Here is a 13,067-nt window from a genome sequence, read left to right on the forward strand (position 1 = left end):
ACCTTCTGGCTTGGTGGTGACTTTTAACCTTCCAGACATAAAATGGCCTGAGCAAAATATATCTGGCTCAATGTATTCTAAGGAGCTGAATGAAGCATTTATAGATATGCTGAACAACTTAGGCATTGAACAAATGGTTGATTTTCCAACTAGGAAAGATAATATACTTGACCTTTTCTGCACAAACCTACCTGCATTAATAACAAAAATAAAATCTATACCAGGTATATCTGACCATGATACTGTTTTAGTGGATGCAATCTGCAAGCCCCAAAGATCTAAACAATCACAACATAAAATTTATTTACGGAAAAAGGTAGATATTAAAAAGATAAAAGACGTAACATCTCATTTTATATCTGAACTTATATCTCAGACTAATGAAAATTTAAATATTGACCAATTATGGAATAAATTCAAAGAAGGTAGTAATAAAATAATAGATGATAATGTACCAAGCAAAATCACTAAATCTAAGTACACCAACCAATGGGCAAATAGGGATATAGACCATTTATGTAAAAAACAACGTAAAGCTTACAACAAAGCTAAAAAAACTGGTATACAAGAACATAAAGATAAATATAAAAAGTTAAAAGCTACTGCTCAAAGAGAAATAAGAAGAGCCCAGAGCACATATATGCAAGAAATAATTAGCCCCCAGTTAGAAGAAAAACCTAAATCTTTCTGGCAATTTATTAAAAGCAAAAAAAAACAGAAACATCTGGAGTATCACCATTAAGAGGAAAGGATGGTTTATTGTATAGTGAGCCAAATACACAAGCTAACATCCTAAATGAACAATTTAAAAAGGCTTTTACTACCGAAGATACATCCTCTATGCCAAATAAAGGTACAAGTCCCCACCCCACTATGCCAGACATATTTATTAGTAATAATGGCTTATTAAAGTTACTTAAAAACTTAAATCCACATAAAGCCACTGGCCCTGATAATCTGCCAGCATATTTTTTACATAATTTTGCAGAAGAATTGTCTCCATTTTTGACATTCTTTTTCCAAAAATCTATTGATACTGGTAAAATCCCAAATGATTGGAAGCAGGCTAATGTTGTACCTATATTTAAAAAAGGTGACAAGCATAACGCTATTAATTATAGACCAGTTTCATTAACTGCAATATGTTGCAAAATTTTAGAACATATTTTAACAAGCAACATAAGGAAACACCTTGCAATTAATAACATATTAAATGATAGTCAGCATGGGTTTAGAAGCAAAAGGTCTTGTGAGACCCAACTTATCATCAGCATACAAGACCTTGCTAAATCATTGGGTTATGCATGGTAACCAAATAGATGTCATACTTTTAGATTTTTCCAAAGCTTTCGATAAAGTCCCCCATAAAAGATTAGCCCAGAAATTAGAATTTTATGGTATAAGAAATCAAAATTTAAATTGGATAAATGACTTTTTAGCTGACAGGCAACAGCAAGTACTACTAAACGGTGTAAAATCTTCAAAATTAGCAGTTGATTCTGGTGTCCCTCAGGGAACAGTTTTAGGCCCAACATTATTTTTACTCTTTATAAATGACCTACCCGAACATGTAACTTGCAATGCAAGACTTTTTGCAGATGACTGTTTATTGTATAGAAATGTAAATAATAGTTCTGATGCACAATTACTTCAAAAAGATTTGTCTAGTTTAGTAAAATGGGAAGAGGATTGGCAAATGAATTTTAATCCTGAGAAGTGTTATGTTATTCATATTTCTAAAAAAAGTAAACCTTCCACTTTTGATTATATATTGCATAATCATATTTTAGAAGCAGTAAAAGACAGTAAATATTTAGGTGTAACTATAAGCCATGATCTTGATTGGGGAACACATATAAACAATATTACTTGTAAGGCAAATAAAACCTTAGGTTTTCTTCGTAGGAACTTAAAAAACTGCACACGTAAGGTTAAAACCTTACGTGCACATCACTTGTCCGTCCGGTCGTCGAATACTCTTCTCCTGTCTGGGATCCGTACAAAAAACAACACATCACTCAGGTTGAGCAGGTACAGCGTAAGGCAGCCAGGTTTGTCTTCAATGATTATAAAGACAGATCACCTGGAGCAGTTTCAAATTTAATAAAATCGTTGGAATGGGAAAATTTAGAATTAAGAAGGAAAAAGGCTAGATTAACTATGCTGTATAAAATAAATTGGGGGTTAGTTGAAGTTCCTAAGGACAACTTAACAATATCTGATAGACGCACTAGGGGGAAACATAAATTTAGGCAAATATCAACAAATAAAGATTTCTATAAATTTTCATTTTATCCTCGAACTATTTCGGACTGGAACTCACTACCTGAAGCAATAGGTATGTCAGACACCCTGGAATCCTTCAAAAGTGGCATATCCACTCTAACATTTGAAGGATCCACAGCAACTTATTAAACTTTAAAGCCACTGTACATAATGTATATATGTTATTGATAACGATTTTTCTTGTCATATTATTTTTAAATTAAGTCCATATGTACATAGCACACAAGTTCCGGGAAGTTTTACACTCCTACCTAGGAGTCTACTCCCGTATTCGGAAGAAGAAGAAGAAGAAGAATTATACATCTTCTTTGATTTAAAGGTAAAATTTAACACAGGTGTCAACTACACCCGTACAGTAGTAAGAAATGATCAAATATGGCGTCCGAAAATTTTCATTCATGAAATATTTCATACACGGGAGTTTTTTCTCCTAAACGGGAGGACGCGAGGAGACCTCTGAAAACGGGATTTTTGTACTCCCGTCGGGAGGTTCACATGTTTCAAACTTCAGCAAGTATGATATTATGATTTTTTTTTCATAATGGGACCAATAGATAATGCAGAGGCGCTTGGGTAAAAATCCTCCGGCTTTCCGTCAGTCTAAATTATTTTTTATTTATATTTTCCGGATTGTGTTAAGATTTTTCTCTTTAATCATGCAACGATACATTAGTTTAATTATGATACATCATTTTAAATAAGAATAGAGTGACGGCATCCATGGATGATGCTGCCATGATATGAAATACTCACAATAAATAAATGAAGATATGATCATAGTTTAACACAATTATTACAGTTTAGGTACTAGTAGAGTTAAGGCAAAAACATAATATTTTTTTATGTCCTAGTTTATTACATACAAACAAACGATGTATGTAAAAGTTGGAACACATATAAGACCATCAATCTGTTGTTCTCAGCACAGCTTAATAACTTATATTTCAGTAGACGGCACAAATATTTATTCCGGAAATATATTCAGTAGATCACCGTGTTTTACTTTGTATTTAGAATCTCCTTAAATGTAAACAAAAAAAATGTGACCATCAGATATTTATGGAAGTGAATTGTGGGGTCCGTACATTCTTAACCTGGACAAAAGATTAACACAAGGTTCAAATGATGATTTAGAAAAAACTTTTTTAAATTTTGCTCCTGAAAAGGTTCACATTCGATATTGTAAATATGTACTTGGTGCCACTAAATATGCTCCTAATATTGCCAGTATGGCAGAACTTGGTCGTTATCCAATCTCTATATTTGTTATTTTGCAATCTCTTAAATACTGGCTATATTTGTATAAAGACCCTCTTTTGAATTTTTCAAAATTAGCATATAAGTCAATCGAAGAAGTTGATTGTACCTTTCCATGTACCTTCAATAAACACATTTTTAAGTTTCTAAAATTAATTAATTTTGACCATGTTGGGAATAATAAAGGAACTATGTCAGAAGGAAAACTCATATCTGCAGTGAAAAAGATGTTACAAGAAAGTTATGGAAATTATTTTTTCTCATGTTTGTCAGGTGAAAAGCAAAACAAACTACGCACATATGAGGGGGAGGACAGGGGGGTACCCTTCTCCCTTCTCCCACCCCTCTTCTCCTTTCTCCTACCCCCGTTCTCCTATCTTCCATTAGAATAAAACATCTCCTTTTGAGATATTTTTTCTTGAAATATTAGAAAAATTTTTAAAAGGAGAGATATTTTATTTTTTCTCCTTTCTCCAACTTTTTCTCCTTTCTCCCAGCCTTCCTCTCCTTTCTCCTACCCCCTTTCTCCTTTCTCCCACCCCCTTTCTCCTTTCTCCTACCCCCTTTCTCCCTGTCTCCCTTACCCCTGTCCTCCCCCTCACATATTACAAGTTAAAAGAGGAATATAAACCTGAGACTTATACAAAGTTAAATATCCCAAAACAATATGTTAGACAATTATGTAAATTAAGAATTTCTAACCACAATTTACACATTGAAAAAGGCAGATATAATAAAACGCCTTTGGATCAAAGAATATGTACACATTGTATTGATAACAAAATTGAAGATGAGTTTCATTTCATATGTGAATGCAACCTCTATCACGAGGAGAGGGAAAAGTTATATGATGACATTGTTAATATTATACCATGTTTTTGCAATTTAGATAATTTTGATAAATTTAAATATTTAATGAACTGTTCGGAGACTGATGTTCTCACCAGATTTCTTATATATATAGACAAATGTATTTTGATTAGACATTCATCAGTGGGAATAATTGCATAATATTGAAATGTGAGTTTTATCTCTTGCTTGTTGTAAGTGTCAAAATTGTTCTCTGTTATGTTTTATTTTTGTTTTGTATATGTTTTTTATATGTGTTTATGTGTTTCAGCGATGATCCTTTTGTACTGGATTTTATACTGAATAAAATTAGTTAGTTAGTTAGTTAGTTATTTGTCAGTCACGCTACATTGTATCATGAATACTAGAGATTTATACCAATAGAGTAAATTATAATTTAGTGTCCTCTACATAAAAGGATTTGGAAACATATACAAGGTTCACTTGGACATTAAGGCTTAAATGGCAGTGTTTACACTACACAATTTACTATTTTTTATAATTAGAGCGCATTTGTTTCTAACCTAAACGATGTAAACGATTACGCGCATAGTCGTTTAATCCATTTGTTTCTTACATTTTTGGTCAACGTTGACATTATTCACATAAACGATGTACGCGCAAAATAGTCACGTAGTCGTTTATCGTTGAGACGTGTAAACGATAAATCTGTTTCTGCATTCTGTCGTTTACTTGATTATGAGCACATGTTGTTTTCGCAAAGTCCTGGTTATTCATTTCCCACACTTTTACCTGTTTGTTTACAGTGCGTGCATATAATCTATTTAAGTCTCACTACGTAGGGTCAAAAGTTTATTAAACGTTTTTTTTTTGTTTCTAGCAGCTTAACATTTACTAAACGATAGTCATCGATGACAAAATTTTGGGTTAGAAACAAATGCAATTTTAGACATAGACATACATGTTTAAGACATGAAGCTTTATTTAGAGTTGGTATAAGCATAGCAATTACAAACATAAGCTCTGAAGAGCTTTTAAAACTGACATAACAAGAAGTAAAACAAAAAATAACATAAAAAATTAACTGGTTTTGCAGGCCATTGGTATGAGCTGCCAGTCCAACAATTTATCAAGTTCTAGATTGAATCTTTTTTGTAATTAACTCCCCACAAAAGTGTCAAACTAGTGGGCAGTAATTCAAGTTGGATATTATTAAAGAATAATAAATCGTTCATTTTCTGAGTTTAGTCAAGTGTTTACCTATTCTTATTAATATATTTAATTGTTTGGATGCTTTTTTACATATTATAGAGACATGTTCATTGAAATTTAGGTTAACATCTATTGTTACACCTAGAAGTTTAATGTTATCTTCACATTCTATTTCATTACCTTCTAATTTAAAATTTATGTTTTTATCTTTAGTTTTTTTACTTACAGCTATTGCTTGAAATTTTTCTGGATAAGCTTTCATTTTTGTCGAGCCTGCAACTTTTGTTGCAGAAAGCTCGACATAGGGATAGTGATCCGGCGTTAGCTAACTTCTTAAAAGGTTTATATTTTAAAAGGTGAAAAACCTGGATGCTTCATACTTTGTATATAGATGCCTCATGTTACGAAGTTTCCGTCAGTCACATGTCCAATGTCCTTGACCTCATTTTCATGGTTCAGTGACCACTTGAAAAAAAAGTTCAAAATTTTTGTAATGTTGAATTCTCTCTTATTATAAGTAATAGGATAACTATATTTGGTATTTGCGTACCTTGCAAGGTCGTTATGCCCGTCAGACAGTTTTCACTTGACCTCCACCTCATTTCATGGATCAGTGAACAAGGTTAAGTTTTGGTGGTCAAGTCCATATCTCAGATACTATAAGTAATAGGGCTAGTATATTTGGTGTATGGAAGGACTGGAAGGTGTACATGTCCAACTGGCAGGTGTCATCTGACCTTGACCTCATTTTCATGGTTCAATGGTTATAGTTAAGTTTTTGTGTTTTGGTCTGTTTTTCTCATACTTTATGCAATAGGTCTACTATATTTGTTGTCTGGAATGGTTGTAAGGTGTCCATGTCTAGCGGCAGATGTCAGCAGACCTTGACCTCATTTTCATGGTTCAGTGGTCAAAGTTAAGTTTTTAAGTTTTGGTCTTTTTATCTAATATTATATGCCAAAGGTCAACTATATTTGGTGTATGGAAATATAGTATGATCTATATGTCAGTCCCGCAGGTTTTATTTGACCATGACCTCAATTGCACGGTTCATTGCACAGTTTTTAAGTTTTTGTGTTTTGGTCTATTTTTCTTAAACTATAAGTAATAGGTCAACTATATTTGTTGTATGGAAACTTTGTTAGCTGTACATGTCTGCCTGGCATGGTTCATCTGACCTTGACCTCATTTTCATGGTTCATTGGTCTTTGTTTAGCTTTCTTGGTTAATGTTAAGTTTATGTGACAGTTGTAATCAAGCTTTATACTTAGGACTATCAACATAATATCAATGATTAGTAAAGAAGGCGAGACATTTCAGTGTGTGCACTCTTGTATTTATACTTTCATCTTCTAAAGTTTTAATTAATTTATCTCAATCTTTATCTGCGTATGAAAGGATGTTGTCATCTGCATAATTATAAAGTTCACTTTTATGATATAAAATAGAAAATGTCACTTAAAAAAATATTAAATAATGTCAGCCCTAATATTGACCCTTGTGGCACCCCTTTAAACATTGTTTGCCAATAGCTTGAATTAGTACCTACTTTAACAAACTGTTTTCTTTTAGTTAAATAGCTTTCCAAAAGTTGAAGAAATGAGGCGGAAACACCATAGGATTTTATTTTTAGTAGGAGGAGGTCATGGGGTAGGCAGTCTAAAGCTTTGGACAAGTCCATTAATATAGCTGCTACATATTTATTCTGATCTAAAGCCTTTTTCCAATCTTTAATTATTTTTAATAAAGCAGTATGGCATCCATATCCTTTTTGAAAAGCTGACAGAAAAATGTGGAAAAATGAATTCAAATATTCCACAAGTTGATTTTCTATAGACCTATCAAAAAATTTCGAAATCATGGGCAATATACTTACAGGTCTATAGTTTCCTTAATCAAGAGTGTTTATTTTTTTATGCAGAGGTATTACTTGTGCTTCTTATAATTTATCTGGGAAAACAGCTGATTCAAATGATTTATTTATTAGTTTAGAAATTGGATTGGATATTTCAGATTCGGATAATTTTAGTATTTTTGAAGAGATTCCATCTTTTCCTGTTGCCTTTTTGATGCTAATTTTATTGATTTTTTTTAACATACTCTGAATTTACTGGGCTAAAATTTAGTTCTTCTTTTTCTGGTTTATTTTCTTTTATAATTTTAATACTTGGATGATGTTCATCTATTAATGTCTATCTATCATTCTATTGAGCCGATTTCTTTGGCAACATTTATAAAATATTATTAAATAATTCCACAACTTCATTTTGATTGTTAATTATCTTATTTTGTTCACTAAGAATTAGGTCTTTTGAAAAATGTGAACCTTTGTTTGTTAGGAAGGGCTTGATTGTTGGCCATAAGGGAGCTACCATTTGATTTTTATGGGGGGGCTAGGATGAAAAATTTTGTTCTGCATTTTTTTTAGCTGTAATCTCTGTCCTGCCTTTTTATTTTTTACTCTTTTCGGTCCTGCCTTTTTTTTTTAGATTATCCTGACTTTTTCTTACCTAAATTGTCGTCCTGACTTTTTTTTTTTGCAAGTGTCTCATCCTGCCTTTTTTTTTTACTCAAAACTCCTGTCCTGCCTATTTTTTTCAAATTTCATCCTAGCCCCCCCCCCCCCCCCCCCCCCATAAAAATCAAATGGTAGCTCCCTAATCCTTTACTGTTAGGTCCTGCTATGCATCTTTCCATGAAATAGTTATTTACTCTAATTCGGTGCAGACAACCTCTGCATCTTTGAGATTTTTTAAAGGCATAGCATGACCAAGGATTTGTATAGTGTTTCCACATAGTGTTTCCACTATAAAAATCCCTGGCGTAACTTAGATATATTAAATTTAAATGCACTCTTTGGTGCATTTTTTTTTAAATCGTCGATGACTTCTGGCTCTGCATGTAGTTTTAAGTTGTTAACTTACTTTTATACAGAATTATATCACAAAAGTTAAGTTACACACATATTTACACACAGAGACTTCTTGGTGTCATACATGTAAATGTATTTCAAATACAATCTGATAAAAATAAAGATCATATGTCAAAACCTTTCTTTTTGGGATCTGACACTGCTTCATTCTACTTTCTGTTTTAAGGTTTATCATAACCTTTTAGCTAAAATGCACAGGCACTTGTCTCAGATTTTTTTCTCCCCTATATACCTTTATAAATAAAGGTATATAGGAATTTGATTTTCTGAGACGAGTGCCTGTGCTAAAATGGCTGTATTTACACCATCAATTTTACTTTGAGTACAGACAAACCTGTGAACCTGTGAAAGTTTTAAGGCATGGCTGTATCTAAATAATTAAATTTTAAATGCATCTAATGTTTCAGAAAATTATAAACTTTTCTGGATTTCGCTATCCATTTTTTTTTCATTCCTGCAGAAGGTGCAAAAATAAACTAAGTTGGGAAAATGTTTGAGAAGCTCCCCTCATACAATCGATATTGTGAGTAGTATAGATTTAAATGGACAATAGATGTACAATAGACACCTGCAAACAATAGATGTTTTAAACTGTGTAACTGAGCAGACCGTATAAAATGAAACTTGTGTGTTTGTTTATTTTAATATCTTCTGCCAACTGGAAAAAAATGCACATCAAAATCTAGGTAAGTTATTAATTTTCTGAAACATGAACTTCATAAAACTTTTATATACCTAGGTCCTGCCATGCCTTATAAGTTTCCTAGATGCATCAGTTTGTCTGTACTCATTGTAGTTTTTTTTGTGTAAAAACAGCCATATTTTTCAATTCCATCAGATGAACCTAAAAGACATGCTGAAATTGTCTATTTTTTTTAATGTACATGTAATAATACACTACAATAATAATTTGAAAGCAGGAATTTCATTTGCTCATGTAAATATCAGAACAGAAAGTATGACACAGAGATAGGTTATCATCCTTGTAAGGAAAGCATGGTCTCAGGATCTGTATAGATCAGATTGATTTTCAGTGCTCTAGCTAGAATTCAAAAGGGGCAGGGTGCCAGTGGAGGGCAGGGCACTTTTTTATGATAGGAGAAGGCACTGCTCATTTTTTTTTGTCTACGTCCCTGCGTGTATCACGATTTCACATATATTTTTTTCTGTATATATTGTTAATAAAGATGCATAAGTTGTTGTTTTGATTATTTATTCTATAAAATTTGCATAAGAAAAGTCATTCATACTACATGTTCATAAAACATGGCAATACACATTCATACTATTAACCAAAAGAGGCAAAATAAACTTACTTTTCTCCCCCACCCCCTCTCCTTCCAAAAGAAAGGTCATAAACTAAACATCTCATAGTTGACCATACATGTACATGACAGAGTACTTTAAAAATTTCATCTAGAGCTTGACCCTCAACACCTGTTTTCATTGTTCATGTTCAAAAATATATTATTTAGTGTAGCTTCATCAAGTTGATTTGTGATGAGAGTTAAACTGCACACTTTCAGGTTAGAAAGTACATAGCTTGGACACCTGTTCAGAACTTTAAAAGAATTCTTTTTAAATTTCTATTTTGACAATGTATAAAACATGGATTGCCAAAAGTATGATTATCAAAAATAAATTGCAATATATTTTTTTTTGTATGTTCAAAGACAGTTAATATCCTTAAGGTAACATTCTTATATAATTTTGTATTCAATTGGTTATTTTTTCCTATTTTTAGTGCTAGATAATATTTTAGGAGCACAATTTTGTAATAAGCTTTTTCAGGGGAAATAACTCCAAAATTAATTTCCATGTTTACGTCTGCTTGTCGCTCACAAGTTGAGATGAGCGATGTTTCTGTAAAGGCATAGTTTTATTTTGATAACTTCAATTCAATTCTAAATTCACGAAAGTCTTCATTCATACACTCTTCCATGGTGACTTGAGGATCGAAAAGAAAATGCCGACACATTCATCATATTTATGACAAAGGTACATTGTCTTAAAATTAAATTACCTAGTAATTAACACCTTTGATGTCTTATCCACTATAATTGATTGTAATGACATGATTAACCTCGTTACCTGGGGGCAATCACCAGGTGTCAGATATGTAATTGAACTTCTGATAAGAAATCGATGAAACAAAAGGCAATTTTACCAAAACGGCACAAGGGTTTTTCGAAAAACGGCGTCAGGGCAGAAGGGCGCGGCTGAGGGCACACAGGGCGCGGCTAAGGGCACCCAGGGCGCGGCGCCCTTCTATTTTGGGCTAACGAGACCACTGATTTTAATCACTCGGTCTGTATTAAAAAAAGTTGTATGCAATGTTTTTGAATCAATAAACTTTATAACATGACTAAAGAAATGGTTCAAATAACAAACCTTATATTCTTTGCTACAGGAAAATTTAGTTGCACAATAAAGACATTATAATACAGAAAACAGATGATGGCACAGCAATACAATTCTCAACAACAAGGACAACTATTATGGACCAGACAAGTTGAAATAGCCAGCACAGCAGAACAAAATGCTTCTGAATTTGATATCAACACAGGTGACTGAGTGTAGAATTTATTAAAAGCTATCAATACATACAAAATACACATATATCTGCAAATCAATGTATCAAGGGACTTAAGTTCCATACATGTGTAGGGTTAAAATTGGCCCTAAGATTTTTATATTTTTCCAATCAGGCCATAATGCTACAAATTTCACATAAATATAGTTATATATCACTATTGACACAAAATAACTTTATTTTGGCCCATCATATTAATATTGGCGAAGTATTGACTCTCTAAGTATGCATCATTCACTCTAATAAACATCAGTTTTTATCAAATATTTAAAATTCTTAACATTTTCAAGCATAAATTACTTTGGCCGACACTCAAGAACCAGAAAGTTTTAGTGTCTTGGGATTCAGTATAATCATTTGCAACTATAAATATTAACAAATTCATGCATGCTACAAATAGATAAAACAAACTAGACTACATTTGGTATCTGCAGAGGTTTAGTTCTACAGAGCAAATAGTCAAATGGTTGAAGAAGTTGAAGGATGAAACCTATTTGTTGATGGATTTTACTTATTGATGCATTAACAGTTGAACTGAATTATTTCATCATACAAAAAATGATGTTAAATTTGATATTATTTTAGAGATAACAAGACAACATTGGAAAATCCAAGATGGAATTATTAACTGCAGGAACAAACAATGTATGAAAAAGTTTTCCCTGATAGAAAGAATACATCATTGTAGAAGGTAAAGTTTGAGACATCCCTGATAGAAAGAATACATCATTGTAGAAGGTAAAATTTGAGACATTCCTGATAGAAAGAATACATCATTGTAGAAGGTAAAGTTTGAGACATCCCTGATAGAAAGAATACATCATTGTAGTAGGTAAAGTTTGAGACATCCCTGATAGAAAGAATACATCATTGTAGAAGGTAAAGTTTGAGACATCCCTGATAGAAAGAATACATCATTGTAGTAGGTAGAGTTTGAGACATCCCTTATAGAAAGAATACACCATTGTAGAAGGTAAAGTTTGAGACATCCCTGATAGAAAGAATACATCATTGTAGAAGGTAAAGTTTGAGACATCCCTGATAGAAAGAATACATCTTGGTAGAAGGTAAAGTTTGAGACATCCCTGATAGAAAGAATACACCATTGTAGAAGGTAAAGTTTGAGACATCCCTGATAGAAAGAATAAACCATTGTAGAAGGTAAAGTTTGAGACATCCCTGATAGAAAGAATACATCATTGTAGAAGGTAAAGTTTGAGACATCCCTGATAGAAAGTATACATCATTGTAGAAGGTAAAGTTTGAGACATCCCTGATAGAAAGAATACATCTTGGTAGAAGGTAAAGTTTGAGACATCCCTGATAGAAAGAATACACCATTGTAGAAGGTAAAGTTTGAGACATTCCTGATAGAAAGAATAAACCATTGTAGAAGGTAAAGTTTGAGACATCCCTGATAGAAAGAATACATCATTGTAGAAGGTAAAGTTTGAGACATCCCTGATAGAAAGAATACATCTTGGTAGAAGGTAAAGTTTGAGACATCCCTGATAGAAAGAATACACCATTGTAGAAGGTAAAGTTTGAGACATCCCTGATAGAAAGAATAAACCATTGTAGAAGGTAAAGTTTGAGACATCCCTGATAGAAAGAATACATCACTGTAGAAGGTAAAGTTTGAGACATCCCTGATAGAAAGAATATGCATATGTAAACAAAGAAACACTATATATAGCTATCATCAGGTAACGTTTTTTCATATCAAGGAATTATTAAAAATGAAATTGGTATTGCGTTCCTTCCTATTTTATACTAGACTGATAAATATATATTTTACTCAAAGTTTCATACAAACAAGACTGGAAAAAGGAAGTACATTATAGATTTTTGCGCAGATGCAGGAATTCAAAACCTTACATCAAAAAAATTGAACGATTTTGAGTTCATTACATGTAGTACAATGAAAATTTCGGGAAAATTTTCACGATTTTTTTTTTTTTTTTTTTTTTTTTTTTT

At 32.4% G+C, this 13,067-nt stretch overlaps 2 protein-coding genes across 3 annotated transcripts in view; one reads left to right on the forward strand and one right to left on the reverse strand.

The window, feature by feature from the left end:
* The window catches only part of LOC139514647 (uncharacterized), a 369,289-nt gene that overhangs the window by 269,538 nt on the left and 86,684 nt on the right, over positions 1-13,067 (reverse strand). The gene's annotated exons all lie outside the window — the stretch shown is intronic.
* LOC139514633 (uncharacterized) overlaps positions 3,305-13,067 on the forward strand; it is a 28,668-nt gene continuing 18,905 nt past the window's right edge. The window contains exons 1-3 of one of the 2 annotated variants that reach the window (XM_071304082.1): positions 3,305-3,402; positions 10,908-11,063; positions 11,676-11,781. In XM_071304082.1, coding sequence (XP_071160183.1) covers positions 10,952-11,063; positions 11,676-11,781 — 218 coding nt within the window. In that variant the 5' untranslated portion in view covers positions 3,305-3,402; positions 10,908-10,951. Of the gene's footprint in view, positions 3,403-4,723; positions 4,831-10,907; positions 11,064-11,675; positions 11,782-13,067 lie in introns of those variants that run through there. The other variant, XM_071304083.1, reaches the window with a different exon arrangement.

Source organism: Mytilus edulis, chromosome 3 (genome assembly GCF_963676685.1).
Source record: "Mytilus edulis chromosome 3, xbMytEdul2.2, whole genome shotgun sequence".
Taxonomy (NCBI): Eukaryota; Metazoa; Mollusca; class Bivalvia; order Mytilida; family Mytilidae; genus Mytilus; species Mytilus edulis.